Raw genomic sequence first — 22,914 nt, 5'->3', positions numbered from 1 at the left:
GCCTTACAGGATCTCTCTGCCATGTCCATTTCCCTGTCCATTTTTTTAGGCAAGTGAATATACTGTATATACTTTTAAAAGTATTGGGCTGCATCCACCTATCATTTGGATTTTTTAAGGGTGCCTGTGGGATAACTGTGGAGATTAAGATGCATTCTTAGTTCTAAAGATGACCTTGGTCTCAAATTGCTGATAGTAAACCCCAGATCCACTTCGTTGACCCATAGGTTGGCAGTGTGATGAACAGGCAAATCTAGCTGGGTGAGGGTAGCAACGTCAGCATCAAAGCTGGTGGGGGAAATGGCATTAATCTACAGAGACATCGGACTTGTGACTAGGGTGCTGCTATGGAGCTGCTAGGGTATGAGTGCTTTGTGTTACACTGATCCACAAAAACAAGCTGGATGTTCTACTTGTGTACTGGCTGTCTTCTACATAGCGGCATCCTTACATGAGCTGATCTCAGGGTTAACATTGGGATTTTCCACTCCTTTTGATGTTGGATGACTTTAGCCTTGCATGTCTTAAGGGTGGAGTCCAGGAAGGCTTGGGATTTCATGGCCTCCATAGTGACTATGGGAGCCAGTCTGGTGTAGTGATGAAGGCATCAGGCTAGAAACCAGGAGACCAGGAGTTCTAGTCCTGCCTTACGCACAAAGCCAGCTGGGAGACCTTGGGCCAGTCCCTCTCTCTCAGTCCTAGGAAGCAGACAATGCAAACTATTTCTGAAATCTTGCCAGGAAAACTGCATGGACTCATCCAGGCAGTTGCCAAGAGTCAACACTGACTCGAAGGCACTATATAGATATATAGATATAGATACACACATACACATATATATATATATATATACATACACACACACGCATACCGCGTGTGTCTGTGTATCCTCGTATTTGCAGTTCCTAGATCATACGTATATTAGATCGTCTCCCTCTCCCTACAATCTTCTTGCACAGTATAGTTTCCAAATAATTTTGCCTTCATTTGCTAGACAGAAAGCAATTCTAATACTGTTCAAAAGAAAGGTGAAAGTAGGACATTTCTGATAGGATAAACTCAAGAATGTCTCTTCATCATCATTGCATCGTTATACTCTTGCTGTTTAAGATTGTCTAATGAAAAGTCAGTAAACCAACATCCTTTTGTGGTGTATTTTTGCATCATTAGCTAACCAATGGTGTATGTTTCCTAAGGAACCTTTTGAACCTTCGACTTTCCTTTGGCCAAGAAATGGAAGTATCTTAGGTCTCTCCATGTGTCTTGTCTTTTGTCTTTTAAGAACCTCTCAAATATGTCTCCTTCATTAGCTTATAAGGCCATTTCAGAACATGCATGAATATTGGAGGAAGAATTACTGTTCTCCTATGGATCTAACAGCTGGTCCACCTGTGAGAACTTTTCATTTTTACCCTGTGGTGACATCAAACGATGACTTGTACATCCACATGAGCGAACAGATGCCCAATCTTTTTTTTTTTTCTTTTTTTTTGTATTCAAGTTTTACTTCAAGTGGCTGTTTCTTTTCAGTGACAGACTCCCATGCAGGTATAAATAATTACTGCCCTAATTCATAATTATTTCTGAACAATTAAATTAGGTGCAAATTAGCATATTTATCTAGAAAGGTAGGATAATTATATTTTAAATTAAATGAATGTATGACTTGGAAGTTCACCCTCCTCTGGTAGATCTTTGGTTTCATGTTGCTGCCTTGGGATTTAGAAGAAATTATGACATCCCCATCTTCACCTCTGAATGAAAGGTACTGACGTGGAGAAGAGCAGTCTATGGGCTCCATCGAAATTGTTCAGTTCTGTAGATCTGTGGAAGACTTCAGAAATTCTTCAACCCAGAAAGATGTGCTTACTGCAGAATTTTGTCTCTGGATGAGGCCTATGGAAATACAAGAGAAATTAAACTTCAAAATAATTGTCTTTAGATTCAAAGGATTGCATAGCCAAAATGTGTTATTTTTTGAACGTGCTAAGATTTTACAAAACGTTCAGGTTTGCTTGGTTTCTCCACCAACTTGCTTACTGAACTTAGAGGAGCTGCCAGTATTTGTCTTCTAATTCTGCAAAACGAAATTACTCCTTTGCTTGTGCTAAAGGTACCAAGGCTGAACAAAAATGCTGTTAGCAACCAGCTGCTCTGTTCTGGTTTGTGGCACTGCAGCTTCTCCTGGACCATTTGCATACATTTCTTCCTTTTCTACCCAAATCTTTTGATCCCCTGCACAACTGGTTAGTATCATTTTGCTTGTATAATATAGGATTGACTTGATATTTCCATCTAAATTTTTGCTTGCTTATCTCCTACTGTTATATTTAGCATCCCTTTCCAAATCCTTATTCCTCAAAATGAACTTTTCCACCCTCTGAATCCAAAGTTGCTGGCATGGTAGAGACAACAATTCCCCACAGCAATTACATCAAACATACTGTAGTGTGCCAATGGCTGACTTTAATTCAGCCATACACTAAATTTGTTCCCTTTAAGACAATCTATCCCTGCACTTGGGGGAAAATCTCTGCATCATGAGCTGGAATTTGACAGCCATCACAGTGATGACCTTGGGCGTTTGGGTAGAAGCAGCCGCCTCTGCTCTGGAAGCAAGAACTGTCCTTTGTTCTAACATTTCTGGATCCATGTGATATATGGAGAAGGGGGGTTAATAAGAGAGCCAGTTTGGTCTGGTGGTTCAGGTGCTGGGCTAGAAACCAGGAGTCTGTGAGTTCTAGGCCCGCCTTAGGCACAAAAGCCAGCTGGGTGACCTTGGGCCAGTCCCTCTCTCTCAGCCCAAGAGCCAATCAGGTGTGGCATGAGAGTTCTAGTCCCGCCTTAGGCAAGGAAGCCGGCTGGGTGACCTTGGGCCAGTCCCTCTCTCTCAGCCCAACCCACCTCACAGGGTGGTTGTTGTGGGGAAAAGAGGAGGAAGGAGTATGAGGTATGTTTGCCACCTTGAGTTATTTATAAAAATAATAAAGGTGGGATAAAAATAAAATAAACAAGACAAACTGGCTAAGCCACCTGAGATTCACTGGTGGAACAGCCATAAAATCTGCAATCCCAGTTAACTGATGCAGGCTATGGGAAAGGGGGCAGGGAGGAAGAGTTTCTGGGAGTTCGTACGTGGGGTTTCCTTGTTTATTTTGTTCACTGTCGCTTGATTTTGAGCATGTTATAGCTCACGCCAATCCCTTGGGCAAGAGCTGGATCAAGCTTTAAGGAAAAGATAAGCACAACTGCTGGTAGATAATTTTGAACGTTTTAGCATGACTTTGGGGCCTTGGTTCAAATTAATCTGTCGTCCCCAAGGTGTTGCTGGTGTTGCCTGCCAACAATCTTTGCAACACTGTGCACATTTGAATTCTTTTTCTTGCTTCCACAGATGACTTTCCTATTTAATCATGTCAGCTTATTACTCTGTGCCAAAGTATCTCTGGAAGAGGAGCAACTGCTAATCCTTCTTCTAATTCTGCTCATATTTATTTGCGTAGCAGTTGCCCTGAATTTTTACAACACAAGCAATTTATTTATCAGCAGATAAAATGGTATTTTCCCAGAGAATTCTGAGAAAAAAAGAAAAAATCTCTACTTGACCTTTACTGTTACATTCTGATGGTCCTAGAGCTGACACCAGAGTCTGTCCTACAATGTGTATCTGTTTGCCAGCAGCTCAGTTTCCAGTGGCTTTAGTGGGCAGCACAACCCAGAATGAGACATGTGGCATGATCCATTACAAGCAGTTCCTACAGTCTTTAAATTGGGATGAGCTGAGCTGCTGAGCATGCCAATCGGAAGGTCGGCGGTTTGAATCCGCGTGACGAGGTGAGCTCCCATTGCCAGTCCCAGCTCCTGCCAACCTAGCAGTTCGAAAACATGCCAATGTGAGTAGATTAATAGGTACCGCTTTGGCGGGCAGGTAACGGCGTTCCGTTTAGTCATGCCGGCCACGTGACCACGGAAGTGTCTATGGACAAACGCCGGCTCTTCGGCTTTGAAATGGAGATGAGCACCGCCCCCTAGAGTCGGACACAACTGGACTTAATGTCAAGGGAAAACTTTACCTTTTAACTAGGGTCTACAGGTAGTCCTTGCTTAACAACCACAGCTGGGATCAGAATTTTGGTTGCTAAGTGAAGTGGTCATTAAGCAAATCTGACCTGATTTTACGACCTTTCTTGTGGCGGTCATTACGTGAATCACTGCAGGCGTTAAGCAAACCACGTGGTTGTTAAGCAAATCACGCAGTTCCCCATTGATTTACTTTGCCAGAAGCCAGCCAGGAAGGTCAAAAATGGTGATCACTTGACTATGGGACACTGTGATGGTCATAAATGCAAACCAGTTGCCAAGTGCCCAAATTGTGATCACATGACTGGGGGAACACTGCAACGGTCATGTGAGGACAGGTCGAAAGTTGGTTCTTTTTCAGCACCGTCATAAGTCTGAACCATCATTAAACTCTGCAAATGTTTTCTAAGAAGCTCAGCCATGGTTAATACCTACAGCCACGAGACTGGATTAATCACCAAGATCCAAGTCTGTGCATTCTTTGGTCGCACCTAAAACAGAAGTGGCCAAAAGCAAAAATCAGACTTTCTAAATTATTTCCTTTAATCGTTTATACTAATAAAGTTATATAATATTTATATAATATGTTATTTATATGGGACACTAGAACATTTCTTTCTTATATATAATTTAAATGGAAGTTTTAAAAAGGAAGATTAAAACTAACACAAACTAAAAAAAAGAAAAAGAAAAGAAAAACAGTACACTAAAACATTTCAGGAAAACAGCCATGTCAAGTTCTCCTTTACCTCTGATCAATTTACATAACAATTACATAATAAGCTATTTATGTAAGAGACACCAAATCATTTCAAAGTAATGTATGGAGGAGTCTTTGAGTTTAAAATTGAGAACTACAGTACAGGGGTTTTCAAATTTTTTCAGACTGGAAACATTCCTGTCTCTCTGGCTCAATGGTTCCCCTTGCTGGTTTCTAAGGGAAAGAAAAAGGGAAAAGCTCAGGGGAGGTGGCGTAACAAGGATCAGGAAAGGAGAATGAAGCGTCACAAAGACACGTCCACTTGCCTGAAAACGGAAGTCCACATTGCATGGAAAATACATCGCATGTTAATAGGTATTGAAACAGAAATAAATCACCCCTATTTTGCAATTGTAATTTTAAAAAAGTTTAAAAACTCCTTCAAGTTCAACTTGCTTTCCAGTGTATCCAAGCTCATGTGGTGGTTAGGGCCACACTACACAGTAAAAATGGTTTCCTGCCACCATCTTCAACTTCCATTCTTCCCTATGGTTCTGGGATCTCTTGATGCAAACAGCTGCAGACTTTGAAGATGAGTCAGTCCTTGTTTGGAAGATCTGCTTGCAAGGATGTCCCTTGGAGGTGGGGTGGCAGTCAAAAAAAGTCAAGATGGTGGCTGTGTCCCTGCTATTGAAACCCATCGTTTTTTATAAGCAGATGCCATTGTGATTTTTTTGACAACCCCCACCCCACCCCCACAGGCAGCTCTGTTAGCTGACTTGAATTTTAATTCCTGCTTTCTGCATCCATTGTATTTTTCCCCTTCCTTTTCCCCATCTTCCTTCATGCTGGACAGGTATGTATCTGTCTATCTGCATATTTGTTTGTGTGAGAGGGAATGGTCGCCATAGACAAATGGGGATCAATTTGGTAAACAGTAGGCTTTTTTTGTATAGGCAATTAACGTTAATTAGTGGTTCCTACTTTACTTAGTATAGTTTGGCATTACCCAGGATTTTTATCTATGTTTTTCTTTGGTTCTGTCCTTTCTTCCCTTTCTGGAGGGAGGGGGATGTTTTAAATTCACAGTCTGCCTTTTGTATAAATATTAAGACTTTTGAGTACTTTGTATTCAAATGGAAAAGGTGCTTAGGAGCATGGTGGGGCAGTCTGCTCCACCTTTTCCTGGTACTGTGCAGCTGCTCTTGGCAAATTCTGGGAAAAGAGACCCTTGGTTTAAGGAGTAGCTGACAGGCACCATGTCCATCTTTTCCCCTTTGATACTGAAGCCCTGCACAGCCCCAATCCAGACAGGAGGCGAGGAAAAGAACAGAAGGAGATATGCTATATTGCATCATGTGACTTGAGGGAAGTGATGTGCATTTGTGGACCTGCATAGAAGCCAGGCAATGTCATCATCGATTTGCATCTATCTGTTGTGTCTTGAAAATGCAACCTTGAAACGCTTTTAGTTTCCACAAACGCAGCTCAAACAGGGAATGGCTTCTAGTCACAGTTGAGGCAATAATGAGAACAGGACAGGACTACGTGGTGTATGATAGAAGTCATTCAAAGACCATTTGGGGGCAGGGGAGACTGATAGCAATTAATAAGCCAGGCATTTGTTGTTGTTATTTCCATGCTCAGCCTTCAGTTTTTAGGAGACCAGTGTAAGCCTTCAGTCCTGATCCATCTGGACTTGCCCCAGTGAACATCATGACATCCATTCCATGATATCCATTTACTTAAAAGTCCTGATCAAAATGGGGTTAGTTCTTCTTGTACCAACTTTTAGGAAAAGTAGAATTCCAGTTTGCAACCCAGGACTCCCCTTTTGCTTCTTAAATTTCCCTCTGAATGAGAAGCAAGGCCACTATGGGTTTTCCTGTCTAGAAGACTACGCAAGATCATCAGGCATCTTTTTTGCCTAGGTAAAAAACCAGGATTTTATTTTTTTATTTTTTAGCAGAAGGGAACACAGGCAATCTTCTGCTAAAAAGCTGAGATGTCACAAAAATAATTATGATGTGACATCGTCTGCCCCTTACAGACAAGTGTATGATATTGCAATGGAAGAACAAAAGGATCAAAATTTGTGTTACATTACATTTGTCCCCTCTCTCCTCAGCCACAGATGTCCATGAAAGAGAGAACAGATAGCAGGTTGGAGGAGAAAGGTATGTAGGTAAAACCATGACATGCATGTCTTCATGGAGAGCACAGTGACAATAATATATCTTTTCAAAAACCAATCCCAATAACTGAGATCCAGACTTAGTCAATGAGAGTCATAACTCCATACCATGACAATTTGTATTGTGACCATAATAAAGGATCCAATGCTCTATGTTTACTGCTAAGTAGGTACATATATGGTCTGAAGCTTAAAATACCTTCTCAACATCAGCTGTATCACAGTGCTTAGCCAACCTTGACTGATCTTGAAAGGCTAAGTAGGGTCAGGCTTGGTTAGCATTAGGATGGGAGACTAGTATAAAACTCCAGCGTTATAAGCTGGACTGGGAAGCTGAAAAAACATCCCAGAAGCTGGGGGTGGCAACGACCAACAGGAAGCTCTGGCGTGGGCTGGTCCATGAAGTCACGAAGAGTCGGAAGCGGCTGAACAAATAACAACGCTGTTGCTAAGAAAACTACTCAGATATTGACCATAAGTTACCAAGAGTTGAGCTTGATTTGACATACTTAATCTTTGAAGTTATAACCTGGATACTCCAGAGAAGAAGAAACTTGTACAAATAGGTTAGAAATATTTACATGCTTTGTCATGGAGAATATTGCTCAGGTACTGTTTTTAAAGGGACGCGGTGGCGCTGCAGGTTAAACCACTGAGCTGCTGAGCTTGCTGATCAGAAGGTCGGCGGTTCGAATCCATGTGACGGGGTGAGCTCCCGTTGCTAGTCCCAGCTCCTGCCAACCTAGCAGTTCAAAAACATGCCAATGTGAGTAGATTAATACATACCGCTTCGGCGGGCAGGTAACGGCATTCTGTGTAGTCATGCCGGCCACATGACCACGGAAGTGTCTACAGACAAACGCCGGCTCTTCAGCTTCGAAACAGAGATGAGCACCGCCCCCTAGAGTCGGACACGACGACTTAATGTCAAGGGAAACCTTTACCTTTACTACTGTTTTCTTACCTGCTTGCTATCTTGTTTAAACCTGGTCTTGGTCCTATCCAGATTCTTGAGCTACAGTAGATGCTGCTTGCTTGCCCTGGGTTGAGAAAGCAGTTACACTGTTCTTAAGTGCTGAGTATTTTAAAGGAGTCCAGAGCAGAGAAAATTCTAATGCCCCTAATACAACAGTAAGACCATCAGGTTGGGTATAATTAACTCAGCCTGCTTGCTGGCTTGCAATTCAGTGCAGCAACATATAAGGAAATAGCAATTATGACTGCAAGAGGCGTTAATTCGGTAGCAGAAACATTAGTGAAATCCTGCATAAATAATTGGGTTTATTGATATCAAGAATATGAGCAAATGTTAAGTGTGAACAGCACTTAGATAATAAAATAAAGTTGCTCTCCATATGAACAGGGATGGCACCCTTTCCAGCAGATGGCAATGCTTTAGTCCCAAGATGTGAACTTTCTCTCTTACTGAATGTCTGCATCTCTCTTTTTTCCTCCGTTAATACTCAACAAAACTTCTCATAGAGTTGCAGCAGACATTTTCTTTCCTTGCCAATATCAGCTGGGAAAAAGAACAGGGAATTCAGAGCACATTGTTGCAATTAGAGGTGGGCAAGAGTTGTAAAGTTTCCAGAAGTATGAAAGCAATAAAAACATTGGGGAGAGGGGGAAAAAGAGACATTAAAATATATCTAAAGCACATAGCTTACCTTGGCTGATCTTGAAAAAGCAAAGGTGCGTTGGACCACTAGAACATACTTAGGAAATCTCCAGGAAATCACAGAGCTGTAACCTAGACTGGGATGTTAATTTCCTAGAAGGAACATCAAACCACTTCCATACTGTTGTCAAGAAAATGGTATGGGTGCATCCTTAAATCACCAAAAGATAGGCTCAGCCTGAATGAGATTTCATTTTATGTAGTAATGCTAGCATTAAAATGGATGTCACAAAGTCCTCTGTCTAGTTAACAGTGTCTTCCTAGCTGACATTGGATGATTACAGAAAGCTAAGCTGGGTTGGACGTGGATAATATTTGAATGGGGGACCACCAGAAGAAATTCCAGAGATACAGACTAGACTGGGAAGTCAAAAGAAGCCCAGAAAGTAGGTAGCAGCAAACCATTTCCATATTATTTGTCACCCCCCTGCATGTATCCATGAAATCACCAGAACTCTTTTTATTTACATTTGAGCATTCTTTAGAAATATAAATAAATGAGATTTTCAGGGAAGGTATGGTTTATTGAAGACAGCTCTGCAAGAGTGGAGCCGATGACCACAGCAAAGACCAGGGAACTGGTGAGTAGACTAGTTGCTTGGAACCTGTCCAGATAGGAGAGGATGGGAGATTGCCCAGGTGTCCTTCGGATGGCTGCTCCTCATAAGGAGACCACAGGACAATGGTTTTCCATGGTTTTGAGTGCTGGGAGACAATGGGATTAGCCATCTTGCTTGCAACCATGGCAGAGACTTTTAAAGGACACTAAGTTCACAAACCTCACTTTCTAATCACTTCTGAAAACTGCTCATTAATTGCTTCTAAGCTATTCGAAACATTTGAAATGACAAGTTTGAAAATGCCGGGTGAGTCTGCCTTCAATTCTGAATGAAAGAAAATTTTAATCATAAGCTTAAAAATTTAATCCGAAATAAACAGCAAAAAGCTAAATAAGATTTTGATCTTAGAAAGTTATGAACGGACTAAGGGTCCGGATAAAATGGGAATATTGAAACTTTTACAGTAAGATTTTGGAATTAATTATAAAGAAGAAACAACTTTTCTTGAGAAATAGATCCTGTTTTGGTTTTGATAAGACATTAAAAAGATAAGCAATTTTATTTCAAAAACTGGACACTACAGGGGACTAAAGTTTTTAGGTAGCGGAAAGATATTTAACCCTATAAAAGGATGCAAAACATAATAATAATAAAAATACTGAAGGAGACTTTTGAAGAATGGAATCAGAAAATAGCCACAATATCAACAATGTCAGTAATGATGTCTGTTTCTATGGATAGACTCTGTCCAAAAGATGTTATTGAAGAAATGTCAGATGTAGAATAAATTTTATCTGACAAGATAGAGATGGTATCAAAAGTGGATTTACAACTGACAGACCAAGAGAATAACTTGGAAAAGGATGTTTCACTAGATCTACAAAAGAAACTGGCTGAGGTTTTAAAATTTAAAAGGGAAATACAAATGACAAACCAAGAGAGTGACCTGGATAATCTTTTTCCTACTGGATTTACAAAGGAGGCTTGTTAAAGCCTTGAAGAACTCTGTGCAATGGGATAAAGAAGAAATAAAGAGAAATCAAACCCTACGAGAATATATGAATAAACTAAAGATTAAGACTGTTAGACATAAAAGGAAGGAATATAAAGTTGGTTTATTTGGTTAAAACAAAATATTTTGTTACTTCTGGCACCCCTTTACAGAATTTCTGATGACACCAGGACTGAAAATACAATGTTTTATTGACTTGTTTATAGATAAGAGGTGGAATATGGGATGAAGAGATAAATGTAACTTTAGAGGGGGTGAAGAGTCACTAAATTTATTTATACCTCTGATGAAGTTTGGAAATCACTTCTTTATATATTTTTCCTCTTTCTCTATTCTTACTTTTCTCTTTTTTTTCTTTCTCCTTGCACTTTTTATTTTTTTTTAATTTTCTTTCCTTAAATTTAGTTTGTACTAGATTTTACTATTATATTCTTAATACAAATAATATACAATATACATATACATATATGAAATATAAATAAATGGGGGTTACTGCCAAGATCTTCCCACTTCCAGTGTCTTGAAGCCCAGGGGAGGACAGGAATGATAAGATACTGCAGTAGTCTTATATTAAAAATATTCCTACTTTGTAGATTTTACAGGCTGGGTGGCAATATATAAACAGGATGTTGTTGTTTTTGGTTATGTAACATTTAAAAGAAAATATTAAGAATCCTTTTTCTAATTCTTTTCCTCCCCAGGAATTTCCCAGAAGGGAAATTTTAAGGGTTGGGGAAATAGTTCCCCGTTTTGCGTGAAATCTATTTTGTGAACTTGGGATTTTTGGCTCTCTTGTGGAAGAGAAATTTCCATGCCTCTTGCTACCATCTGTGGCAGAAGATGCCAACAGGCCAGTGTGACCAGTAAGACATCCAATAAATGAGTTAGAACAGGTCATCATGACCCAGTATTTTCAAGCAACTGTCAAGTCATGACCAACCATGCAAATGCATGTCTGCCCAGAGTGAGGAAAAATTGGTATTTTTAATTTTTCCCAAAGCCCTATCATATTGTTACACTGAAGGCATTGTAAGAACATTTAAACAGCAGTCCAGAGTTTTCACTAGGACTCCAAAATAATTACTGTCATTGACCTGAGATGGTATAGAGGGTGCTAACCTAGTCTATGCCAAAGAATATCACCTGTGAAGCCATGGTCCCAGTCTGGCACATCACCAAGGTACTTGCAACGAAAAGATTTTGGTTTGTGTAATGCGATGTCATATAGTTTGATTTGTGTTATATACCATCAAGTCAGTGTCCACTCTGCCCCTAACCTGGTCCTTCAGCTCTTCCAATGGTGTTCCCATTGCCACTGTAGTTAAGTCCATCCCCCTTGCTGCTGGTCCTCCTCTTCTTCTCTTTCCTTCCACCTTTCCCAGCATCAGAGTCTTCTCCAGAGAGCTGGGTCTTTGCATAATGTGTCCAAAGTAGGATAATTTGAGCCTAGTCATTTGTGCCTTGAGTGAGAACTATAGATGGATTTGTTCAATGATCCATTTGTTTGTTTTCTTGGCTGTCCATGGTGTTCTTATGAGTCTTCTCCAACACAGAAATTCAGAAGTGTCAATACTCTTCCTATCCTGCTTCTTCAAAGTCCAACTTCTACTTCCATACATTGTCACAGGGAAAACTATTGCCTGCTTTATTCTGATCTTTGTAGCTATAGACACATCACGGCATATGGAGCATTGCATCAAAACCTTGATTTTCCAAGTACCATAAATAGCTCTGTGGGGCTGTGGATTCAGTAAAGCAGACCACTATTTTGAACATTTTGACTCATTTTCTCTGAATATTCACCCTAAATATCTTTACTTAGAGTGTGAAGTTGAAGCTACTAGGGCTTAATCCCTAATTATAAGTGAGGCAGACATACTTTGTGGTCAGGGTCTCTTTAAATGCAACTTTTTAGTTTATATTTGTAAAAAGCGAATGCATGATGTTTCTTATCCTGAAAGGATATAGCATCATGGGCCTGAATGAGAGTAACAGATGGTGCCAGGATGAGAGGTAACAGTACCTATGCATCATTCTACTTTTATTACAGATGAATTGTACCTGCTCCTTCTAGCAGATAAAGATCCTAAAATATACAAGTATTAGATACAGTGTTGTATCATCCTTACCTTATTTTATTGTTACGTAGCTTTGCCATTCTGCTCATTTTCTTATCTTACTGCATGTTATCTTACTGCATTTGTTTTGATATGCTTGTTGGGTCTGGACCTGTAATACCGTGATTCGGAATTACTACTTCTACAGGTTACTTACATGAAGATAATTTCCCCATGATCAATTTATAGCAATTTCTAGGGTCATCCCACTCTCACTGTCCCAAAAGAGCAGTAATGAGGACAGGCTTTATATCACTTTAAGAATAACTAGACGACACTGTGAAGATGCTTCAGATTGTTAGTGAGGAGATGGCTTAAGTCAGCCTATTATATTTCTCTGACTGTGCTATGGGATACAGAAGCCCAGCCCCACGTTATTAGGGGTAATTGATATTAAATACCACATGGAGGCAGTTGGTGGTCTCAGTATGAGTATTATACAGAGACACACATCAAAGAAATCAAATGACCAGAGGATGACAAATTTGAATTAACTAAAGTGCAGTATTTGCAAGGACTGTGGGAGCCCAATATCTATGGAACAGATGGATGTCTACACTATAGCCAATGGAAGTTGACTTGATTTCCAGAAGTTTTTTTTTAAAAATCCAAGCAGAAGACAGTAATAGCAGCAGTAACAACAGTAATAACAGTAATTATTATTATTAAATGTATTATGGCCACCGACTCCAAAAGACAACAACAACAACAATAATGACACTTGAATTATTCCTTGTTGGCAAAAAAAAGACCAACAGCAACAAGCTGTAGTTGGTTTGTTCTTGGCCATTAATTGGCACTTCCTGGCAGAAGACAAGCCAGGCATGGCCTGTTTTTGCTGGCGAGCTTGAAACAAGATGCGTTTTCAATCTGCCTGAGCATGTGCAGGGACGCCATTACGCAAGTCCCATCCCACAGCAGCATCATAACATTGGCACATAAAGGAAGAGCTTGTGCAGTGATGTCACTGTGCAGCAGGACTTTATTCTATCTTGACCTGCTTTACTGTGAGTAAGGAGAACTCAATAGGATTAGAGAAACCTTCTTCACCAGTCATGCAGAGTGGGAATTTTGGGAGTTCTTTTGGAAAGCAACACCCAGAAAACCACTCTAGACCAATCCCTCTTTCAGCCTCAGCCATTTGCTCTGTAAAATGGGAGCAATGATACTGAAATGAAAATATAAAAGTGTGAAACCCTTTGAAGGATTAGGTCATTGCATGGCATTGCATAACTCAACTAATGTTAAAATAGGGCAATCTATTTTGCAGCTGTATGCAGGGGCTTCCAAGGAGTATCAAAAGAAGTCAAGATGGCTGATTGCGCAATCAAAGCCCCACCCCTTTATTTTATGGGTTGCATGCATGGGTCATGTAAAAAAAAAAAAGGAGTGGGGTTTGGATTACGTGGCTGCAATGGCCATCAACCACACCCGAAAGCTGCGTGAACCCGGAGAGATGGTTGTGTGCATCCGGACTGTTGGGTTACTCATTAACACGGCTCAGTCCTTGTCCAAAGAATGGGTGGGGACCATGCAACTCCTTCGACTCAAGGCAGCTGGCTACCTTTGCAGCTTGTGTGTTGCACAAACTCCGGGCAAGACTGCTGCTGACTCAGCCTCACCTGCAGAGTTGACCACAAGCAGCAAAGCCCAGAACAAACAGCTCAGTCTCCCAGGGACTGACTCCCTGGCCACATCCAGGCTCTTTTCTTGGCAACAGCACGGACCGCTCCCAACCCCCACCCCCGAACGTTTTGGCGAGTTCCCAGCCCCGCAATTTCCCGGAGGCCTCCCCTCCAACTCCTAACCAGGCCCGGCCCTGCTTAGCTTCAGACCCCAGACCCCGGCCTTGGGCCAGAGGAGCCCGCCGCAAGAGCGCCCCGGCGCCGGGTCCTGCCGTTCCAGGGCAGCCGAGCTCGCCGCCGCGCCAGCAGGGACCGGCGGGGAGGAGGAGGGCGGCGGGGGCTCCGGTGACCGGCGGTCCCGACGAGTTAGGCGCGCCGGAGGGGGGAGGGGGGCAGCAGCAGCAGGCGAAAGTTAAGGAGCCGCGCCGGGGATGGGAGCCGCGCCGGGAGGCGGCGCCGCGGCCGCCATCCCTGGCTGCTGCTGCTGCTGCTAGTGGTCTGGAGCGCCCGGCGCTGCGCGGCCACCTTCCCCGCGGCTCTCCCGGCCGCTTCTCCGGCGCTGGCGAGGCCGGGCGGGCGCGTCGCTTCCTCCTCCCGCGGTCCAGGGAAGGCGGCCCCGGGCGCGCGGGGCAATGCCGCTCCCGCAGCCGGGCGCGGCGGCGGCGGCGGCGGCCCCCACCCGAGCCCAGTGCAGCAAAGATGGCTGCGCGCGCCGGCGGCTGGAGCGCCTGAACCGCGGCCCTGCCGGGAGGCGCCCCTGACGCCGCCCCGCTTCCCCCGTCCCCCGAGGAGCTCCGGGCCGAGGAGGGGCCGGGCCGGGCCGGGCCTCGGCGGCGGCGATGCAGCGGGGGACGCCTGGCGCGCAGCGGAGCCGCGCTCGCCCTTAGAAAGCGCGGCCGGAGCTGCAGCTTGGGCCGGGCGGGACCTCCACCCGTGAAGGGCGGCCGGGAGGGCCCCTCGGATGGGAGGCGGCCGTTGGCGGGCTTCGCCGGGGCTCCCCGCGGCGGGCCGGGCCGGGCCCTAGGCGGGGGAGCCGAGCGCAACAGTTGCCGTCTCGCGGCGTAACTTTGGCCGGAGTCGGGCGCGGAAACCCTCCCTGCCGCGGGGCCGGGCGCGCCGCGCACCCCTCCCGCCGCCTGGCCGGGCCGCGGGCGAGGGCCGGCGGAGCCCCGCGCGGCGCCCATTGTCTGGCGGGAGCCGCGCCGCCGGGGCGAAAAGTTGCGGAGCGCCCTCGGAGAGTGGGAGGGGCCTCTCCGCCGGGAAGGAAGGAGCAAGGGCGGCGAAGCGGGGCCGCCGCCGGCCCGCCAGCATCGCCTCCCCCTCGCCGCCGCCGCCGCGATCTCGGGCGGGGCGGACGCGGGGCTTCGCGGGGAGAGGCCGGGGCGCCCGGCAGCGGCGGCGGCGGCGGCTGCCATGGAGCCGAAGCACAAAGAGCTGCTGGCCCAGTGTCACCAGAGCCTGGCCCAGGCCATGACCGAGGTGGACAAGGTGGTCGAGCTGCTGGAGGCGGCGGCGGTGCTGAGCCCCCGCGACTTGCACGAGCTGCAGGAGGCCGGGCTGAGAGCGGCCGCCGCGGGAGAAGGCGAGGAGGGCGGCGGCGGAGCAGCAGCAGCAGCAGCGCGGGAGCCGGTCCCGGCCAGCGTGGGCAAGGCCGACCTGCTCCTCCAGCTGCTGCTGGCCAAAGAGCGGGACCACTTCCAGGACTTGCGGGTGGCGCTGGAGAAGACCCAGCCTCACCTGCTCTCCATCCTCTACCTGAACCACCCCGAGGCGCAGCCGGGCGAGGCGGCAGGTGAGCGGCGGCGCTGCGCGGCTGGGCTCGGCTCGGGCGAGCGGCGGGGAGAGGGCGGGGGCCGCGCGGGCGGACGGGGCCGGGGCGCCTCGCCTGCTGCTCTGCCGCAGCGCCGGGAAGATGGGAGAAGTTCAAGACCCGCGGAAGTTCCTCGTCTGGATGCCTTTTTCAAAAAGGCCGGTGCTGAAAAACGGGGCAGCCTCCAGAAATAGTAGCAAAAGCGAATCCCCTGGCAGCAGATGCCGTCCTAATTGCAAACATATTTTAAACTTCTCTTTGCACTTGGAGGAACGTTTCAAGGAAGTGCTTCCATTCCTTTGGTGGCGTATAGGGGCTGAAGGTGGATCCACCCAAGGTTGAGCTGCCTTTGGTGACACCAAGCGTGGTACAATATGTAGTAGTTGCATCCTGGTTTGTGGTAGCTCAGGACAGGTGGACAAATACCCGTGGTTGCGGCTGTACCGCTTGATTGAGGGTTGGTGTCCTCAGCTTCAGGCCCTAAGACAGCAGTCATGCCAGTAGGAGTTACCCTCCGTTGCATTTTCAGGTAAGGCAGGTTGCAACATCCTGTCCACCGCTGGACTTCATTAGGTTTCTAATCTCTCTCAATTTTGATTTGTATTGTGTGAATATATGAAAGGAACCCAGGTTTTCGATTTGTTGAAGACACCCATAGAGATTGCCTTATACAGCCCATTTTGCAGGGAAGGAAGCCAAAACTTTTTACAGGTAGTCCCCGCTTGACAACCCTTCGTTTAGTGGTGGTTCGGACTTACAGCGGTGCTGGGAAAACTGACTTATGACTGGTCCTCACACTTACAGCTGTTGCAGTTTCCCCGTGGTCGTGTGTTCACGATTTGGGCGCTTGGCTGGTTCACATTTACGACTGTCACAGCGTCCCGTGGTCACATAATCACCAGTTTTGACCTTCGCAGCCAGCTTCTGGCAAGCAAAATCAGTGGGGGAACCATGTGATTCACTTAATGACTGCATGGTTCGTTTTACAACTACTTTGCTTAGCAACCGAAATTCTGGTCCCAATTGCGGTTGTTAAGCGTGGACTACCTGTAGTCTGGTAACAACAAGAAGAGTTAGTAAATCGTAAGTGTGGAAGCTTCTTTTCTGGAGATAGAAATGTGGAATAGAAAATGTCTTAATCAATAGCTACAGGTGTCTGTCCTTTTCAAAGGAAAGCATTGATGGTGGGCGGAAGTTTGCCTCCTTCACTTGTTTTGTTCCTTGGGCTCGATAATAGGGGAGACTGGGAGATTTTCTATTATAAAAGAGATCATCTTCAGCACAAGACACATTGCCACTGCCATAAGATGTGATCGCTGATTTTCAAAGTCAGTTTGACCAATTTAAGGAGGATGTCTAATCCAGTGATTCTCAACCTTGGCAACTTTAAGATGTGGGGGCTTCATCTCCCAGAATTCCCCAGCCTGGTCTAATCACTGGTCTAATCAAATGCTGGTTGTTTCAGTGTGCAGTCTTTAGCTTTGGAGATCACAGGCCTGTTGACATCACTAGCAACGTGGGTCTCGGCTGTCATTGGACCCATACTTCAGTGTTACCCCCAGAAAGAATTAGGGCATTTCCATGTAAGGCTTAAATGGCAGTTCACAACCAGCTCCTGATTGATCAGGTCTTACAGAAGAAGCTCATTGGAGGAGCTGAGTCCAGTGATTTCAGGCTGCATATTCAGGCTTTCGGGAAAGCTCTTGCCTCAACTACCCCTTGGCTCGGTGAAATTATTTTCCCTCTTTTCTTCTACACTCCCTTTAAAGTTTCAGCATTTCAGCATCCTGTTTCTGGTGCCCATCAGCAGCCATTCTTTAGAATGTTTCTCCCCCACTCCAGCAACATGTCAATTAAGGTAACAGCTACTGAGAAAAACGTGTGGTTGCAAAAATGATGATGTGTTATCATCTCATCACAGCTAGTAAGAAGCATTTAAATGGAGCAGAGGAATGGCTTCTTTGTGGCTGGGAAGCTTCCTCTTGTGGCAGCTAGTCAGAGTTGTTCAGCGTGGGAAAACACTTAGGGAAGGCACCCAAAGATCTTCTCAGGGTACTGCTAGGAACATATGGGAAAAAAGTGTTCCATTTCAGAAGTATATTGTAAAAATCTACTTCTGCTTCTACAAAGTATACTGGGGAGAGGGGGATAGGCCAGCATTTTATAATTATTATAATTGTATAGAATGGAGGTGAGTGGATTTTTACTGCATCATTAGCTCAGGGGGCAGACAGTGCCTTCTTCCACACTCTTACTGGTCAGCCAGAGAGTGAACACTGTTGGGGTTGGGGTGTTTCTGACGCTCTTTACATTTTGAGGTCTGCAGAATTGCAAATCACTTGCAGATCAATTTCAAACTAGTTTGTGAGGGTTTGGAGAGTATAAAAGGTATGGTGTGGAAGTGTCCCTAAGACAACAAGAGGTAGATTCCTTTGTAATACTGCTGCCTCTTTTTATCAATGGCAATTGAATAGTCCAACCACAAGCAGAACAAAGGTTATGCATGGGAACCTTCTTTCATTCTCCAGCAGTGCCTCTATTTGCTGAGTAATCTTAAATGCTAAACAGGTATTGCACATGCACTGCATTTCTGGAGGAGTAGATCTGTGTAATTCTGGGTTTATTCCCATCAACTTCCCTGGGAATAGCATTAAAATACAGGTAACCAGATGTCTACATTGCAGATGTTAGTCTTCTGTCTGAAGTTCTGTTGCGACGCATTAGGTTAAGCAGTCAAAATCCTTGGGGCTAAATTGTGCAGCTGAAGTTGCTTCTGTTCCAGGGTTGACTGAACTGGAATGGCCTGATGGGATATGACAGTTTATTCTGACAGCTGGTCTTTGCGGTAATAAATTTTATCCTAAGAGATTATTCTGTGCAAGCTGGCCTTTCCTGATGCTGCAGATGTTCCTTCTTGAGACACGAGAGAGATTAAGGGTTTCTTGGATCTAGCTGAGTGTGTGTTAGAATGATGAGATGGTGGATGAGTGCACACTGAGCAAATTTCCTTTATGCAAAAAACAAAAAACTGCAAGAGAGCTCTGTCAAAATGTTTCTTTGCAAATCGTCTTAAAAAGTCATTGTTTTTTTCTCAATCCACTTCTGTAGGCTGAAGGCTTCCTATGGACTGAGAAAGTAAAAGAAGGTCGCTCCGGTCTTTTATCTGAACCTTTTCTCCTTTCCCTTTCTAGAGCTAAGGACTTGCAGTCAGATTTTGCCAGCATGTTTCTAGTCTTGGTTGCACACTCTGGTTAGGGTTAACTTGGTGCTCCAGTGGTGCCATTAGGGCTGTGTGGAACTTTGAAAGGGTTCAAGCAAAACACCACTTTGGTGTAGTTCTGCAGAGCAACATGGCCGTTTTGTCTAAGAGCAAAAAGAGGTGGCCATGTTAATTTACTTCGTTCTGCTTCATAACTTGCATATACCTGCCCAGAAGCCTTTTCTAGCTTTTCCAAATGACAGGCAAACAGGAAGATGAGGTATTTCATTGAGGCAAATTGTGTTGCTTCTCTGGCTGGACAAAGAAGATTGTATCACTTCTGGGCCATGATGTTCTTGCTCAAGGCTATATATCTGTCCAAATGAAGTCACTGCGAATCAGGGTGGATTTTATTTTAATAATCCCTCTGGAAGGCTAGATATTCATGATGGAAATCTTTATGGGGAAGATTCTATTGGATTGTCCTTTTAGTAAAAGAAAGTGCATAATCACCATTTTTCAAGAGATAGGTTTCATTTTTAGAATGTAGATCTTGACTTTATAAAGAAATTATTTTGATTTTTTTTTAAGATTGCTTTTCATTTTAGGAATAGTTATAGTCATTTTATACTTCTAAAATCATTAGACTGTAAACAACTCCAGTTTATTTAATCATGGACGTTTGGGTGATTCTTTTGTCATAAAAAACCAGGATTATCACCACCAAATACTTTTAAATAGTACTTAGGAATATTTTATTCTGGTTAGTTTTCCAACTATAGTTACATGAATTTCTGAATTGCGTTATGTCAGGTCATTGACCCAACATACATAATCAACACAATCAAATTAAATACATTAAAATTTATGAATTTGAAGTTTGACTTTTCAAAAGCATTTAAAAAAAAAAAAAAAAATCTCCTTAGTTTCACATTATCTATTCTAGTCATATGTGAAATGGAAGTTGGGGGGTCTGATTTTTAAAGGAAAAAAATACATGTATAAAACAGATGAAACCTTGCAGCTTCTCTCTTTTATATTTTTATTTATTTGTTTATCAAATTTTATCACCAAAGGGGGGGACTCTGGGCAGTTTACAACAAAAATTCCTACATACATACATACGTACATAGATTCCTATAGTGTCTTACTCAAAAGTGCTTTGTTTTGTTTTTTTCCTACCCCAGTATCAAACCTTGGCTAAAGAAAAAAGCACTTGATAGAATAGTGTGTGATGCAAGACACAGGCAGTAGCCTAAGAAAGATACATGGTCATATTGTTGCTCCAAAAATCAGATTTACCACCTTCCATTTAAAAATGATGAGACAGACTCAGCGAGCATAGGCACCTATCATACCTGGTTTGGCCCCTGAATCATACTGCGTTTGGTTTTTTAAGTTACTCAGTTTCCTGTTTAAACCTTCAAAAGTAGATTCCATAACGTGGAGTTAATTGCCATTACTGACAGTTATGAGAAAGGCAAGTCACATCTAGTTCCTGGGTTTCCTTTTTCCCCAAGAAATGTCAGCCACCCAGTTGATGTGACATAAACTGTAGAGCTTTCCAAGTTTGATCTACTTTAAGGTGGGAGGATAAGATGCTAGAAAGTGGAGTATTCTATAATCATAACCATTATCCACCATGCAGGTCAGAAGTTTCTTCTCTTTCTTGCACTGAGGATTCGGTGGCTCCTCTGTACCATCTGCTCAGGACTGTGGCTCAGTTCACCATAGAAAGATTTTGCCTGACTAAATCACATTGCAGAGAGCCAGGCTGGTATACTAGTTAAGCCATCAGGTTAGTAACTGGGTGTCAGCCCTCCTGGGTAGACCAGACAGGAAATAGGACCAGATGAGCTACTTCTCCTTTATTGTTTGGCTACATTAACAGAATCCTGCAAGTCTGAAAGTACAAATTTCCCGCCATTGCTATTTGCCGCCTAATCGGTTTGGGTGGGTCCTTTCTGAGTTTCTTTCTCTCCCCATTACTCAGCCTCCTGACAGCTTGATAGGTTTATTTTATTGTTGCATTTCCATCCCGCCTTTCACCTTAAGAGCTCAAGGTGATGTATATGGAGGGACTGTCCCCCCTCATTTTATCCCAACAACAGTCCTGCAAAATAGGTTGGGTGATTCCTTTTCCTTGAGGACTCATGGTTTCTCCTCCTTGTTTTGCTTCTCAAAGTCTATTTGGGTGCTCTGAAATAGATTATAATGTAATAAGTCTTCCTCCCATCACTACCATGCCCATGTCTGTATATCTTCAGGACAGACGTGTAGTGGCCAGCTTTTCTTTTCTGCACTATCTTCCCCTCAATCCCAAACCCTGCTAATGTAGAATTCAGAGGTGGAAGCCAATACTGTCTATACAAAAGGTCTCCCTGGTTGAGTCATTCATGTTGTACATGTGATTGCATGTACACCCATCATGGACATTCCAGCCTTGAATCAGATCAATGTGCCGGAAAAGATCTGAACTCAAAACAGGCTAAAGTTGGAACAGCCATTTTCAAGATCAGGCAGCTTCCTGATCAGTTGGAATAGCTTGCTTTAAGTTGGAATATTCCCAGATGGAACCATTAGCACATCCTTTGTCACTGTCACTCATGTGATATGTACATAGCATGTTCTGTGAAGCCGAGTGAGGCTTCAGTATCCTGTCGCTTTATCCCTGACAGTCTACACATTCCCTCAATTGCTCTTTATTTACATTCAGTTTTCCTCCAGGTCATTTGGAATCACAACTTGGGGGTGGCTGTTTAAGTGACTTTTTGCTCGGCCAGTTTGTTGTCCCCACAAAGCAATTCTGTTTTCTGGGATGTCTTCTTATTGGCAGAAGACAGGTAACTACACACCCAAAGATTTTTGTGTGAACTAACATTAATTGGAACAGCCAAATAAAATTGAGGGGTTGACCCATTGTTTTCTGAAGAACTTCATCCACAGAACAGTTCTAGGATCTGGCATAAGCTTTCTTGGCCCATGTCTCTATCAGATACCTGAAACTTGGGAGAGATGCACTTCATCTTCAGATGTTCCAGCTTAGAAACTGCTGTTTTGGGAATTCTGGGCATGAAACCAAACATATATCCCTTGAGAGTCTTCATTTTGTTCCGAGCACAGGACAAAACTCGCTTCTTACGTGGTGAGTTTTGAGAGTGAATGTCCCAAACACTGTGATTGGGCTGTTGCTTTGTGGTTTGAAATCCAGTTGCCTTTTTCCATTTTTTTCCAGCCTACCCAGTACAGAAACAGAGACCTGCCATGCGCCCGGTGGTATTGGCTGAAAGGGGATGGGGTGATCAGGAGTGGAGGGTTGAGATGAAAGAAGCATTTAAGCACATGGCCAGACAGAGGAAGGCTGTTTGCAGTTGAATGCCTGACGGACTGTCTAGTCCGTTCCTAGTGTTTGCTTTTTTAAAAAATCTGTGCCATGGGGGAGTGAGAGTTCACGTGAGTGGATGCTGAGTTAAATGTGCTATTTGTGGTGCTTTATTTTGCAGTCTGGTCATGTAAAGGCGTGCTGTGTGCGCACTGCTGCGCTTTGTACATGTATGGCTAATCGGACGAGGTTGTGTACACGTAAAGGCTACGAATACAGTGTTGCTTAGGTTGATTGGTTAAGCATCAGTGTGCATGTGCATTGTGTATATGTTTTGTTTCCTATTGAGTTTGATCTTCGGGGTGCATTTCAGAATGCAAACATTTTATATTGCTGTGGCCTGTTTAGAGTTTTGGTGCACGCAGGCTCTGTGTCTGTGCTTCAGTTTCTTGCTGTAGGAATATAAATGTTGTTTGTGCAATTAGCTAACATCTGCAGCTTTCTTATTTTTTTTGTTTTCAGCCTGAAACCATCCTTACACGCAAGCAAAAATACTGGCAAAAAACAGCATGGTTGGGCTTTGGGGCTACGAGAAAAGGAGAAAAAAAAAAACTCTC

At 44.0% G+C, this 22,914-nt stretch overlaps 1 protein-coding gene across 2 annotated transcripts in view; it reads left to right on the top strand.

Moving 5' to 3' along the window:
* The first annotated feature begins 15,341 nt into the window (after window positions 1-15,341).
* The window catches only part of DLG5 (discs large MAGUK scaffold protein 5), a 103,865-nt gene continuing 96,292 nt past the window's right edge, over window positions 15,342-22,914 (top strand). For both annotated transcript variants that reach the window (XM_063307688.1, XM_063307687.1), the window contains exon 1: window positions 15,342-15,758. In XM_063307688.1, the coding sequence (XP_063163758.1) occupies window positions 15,380-15,758 (379 nt within the window). In that variant the 5' untranslated portion in view covers window positions 15,342-15,379. The remainder of the gene's footprint in view (window positions 15,759-22,914) is intronic.

Source organism: Candoia aspera, chromosome 6, assembly GCF_035149785.1.
Source record: "Candoia aspera isolate rCanAsp1 chromosome 6, rCanAsp1.hap2, whole genome shotgun sequence".
NCBI classification, from domain to species: Eukaryota; Metazoa; Chordata; class Lepidosauria; order Squamata; family Boidae; genus Candoia; species Candoia aspera.
Note: the sequence above shows the minus strand (reverse complement) of the source record. Positions and strands in the feature narration are given on the sequence as shown.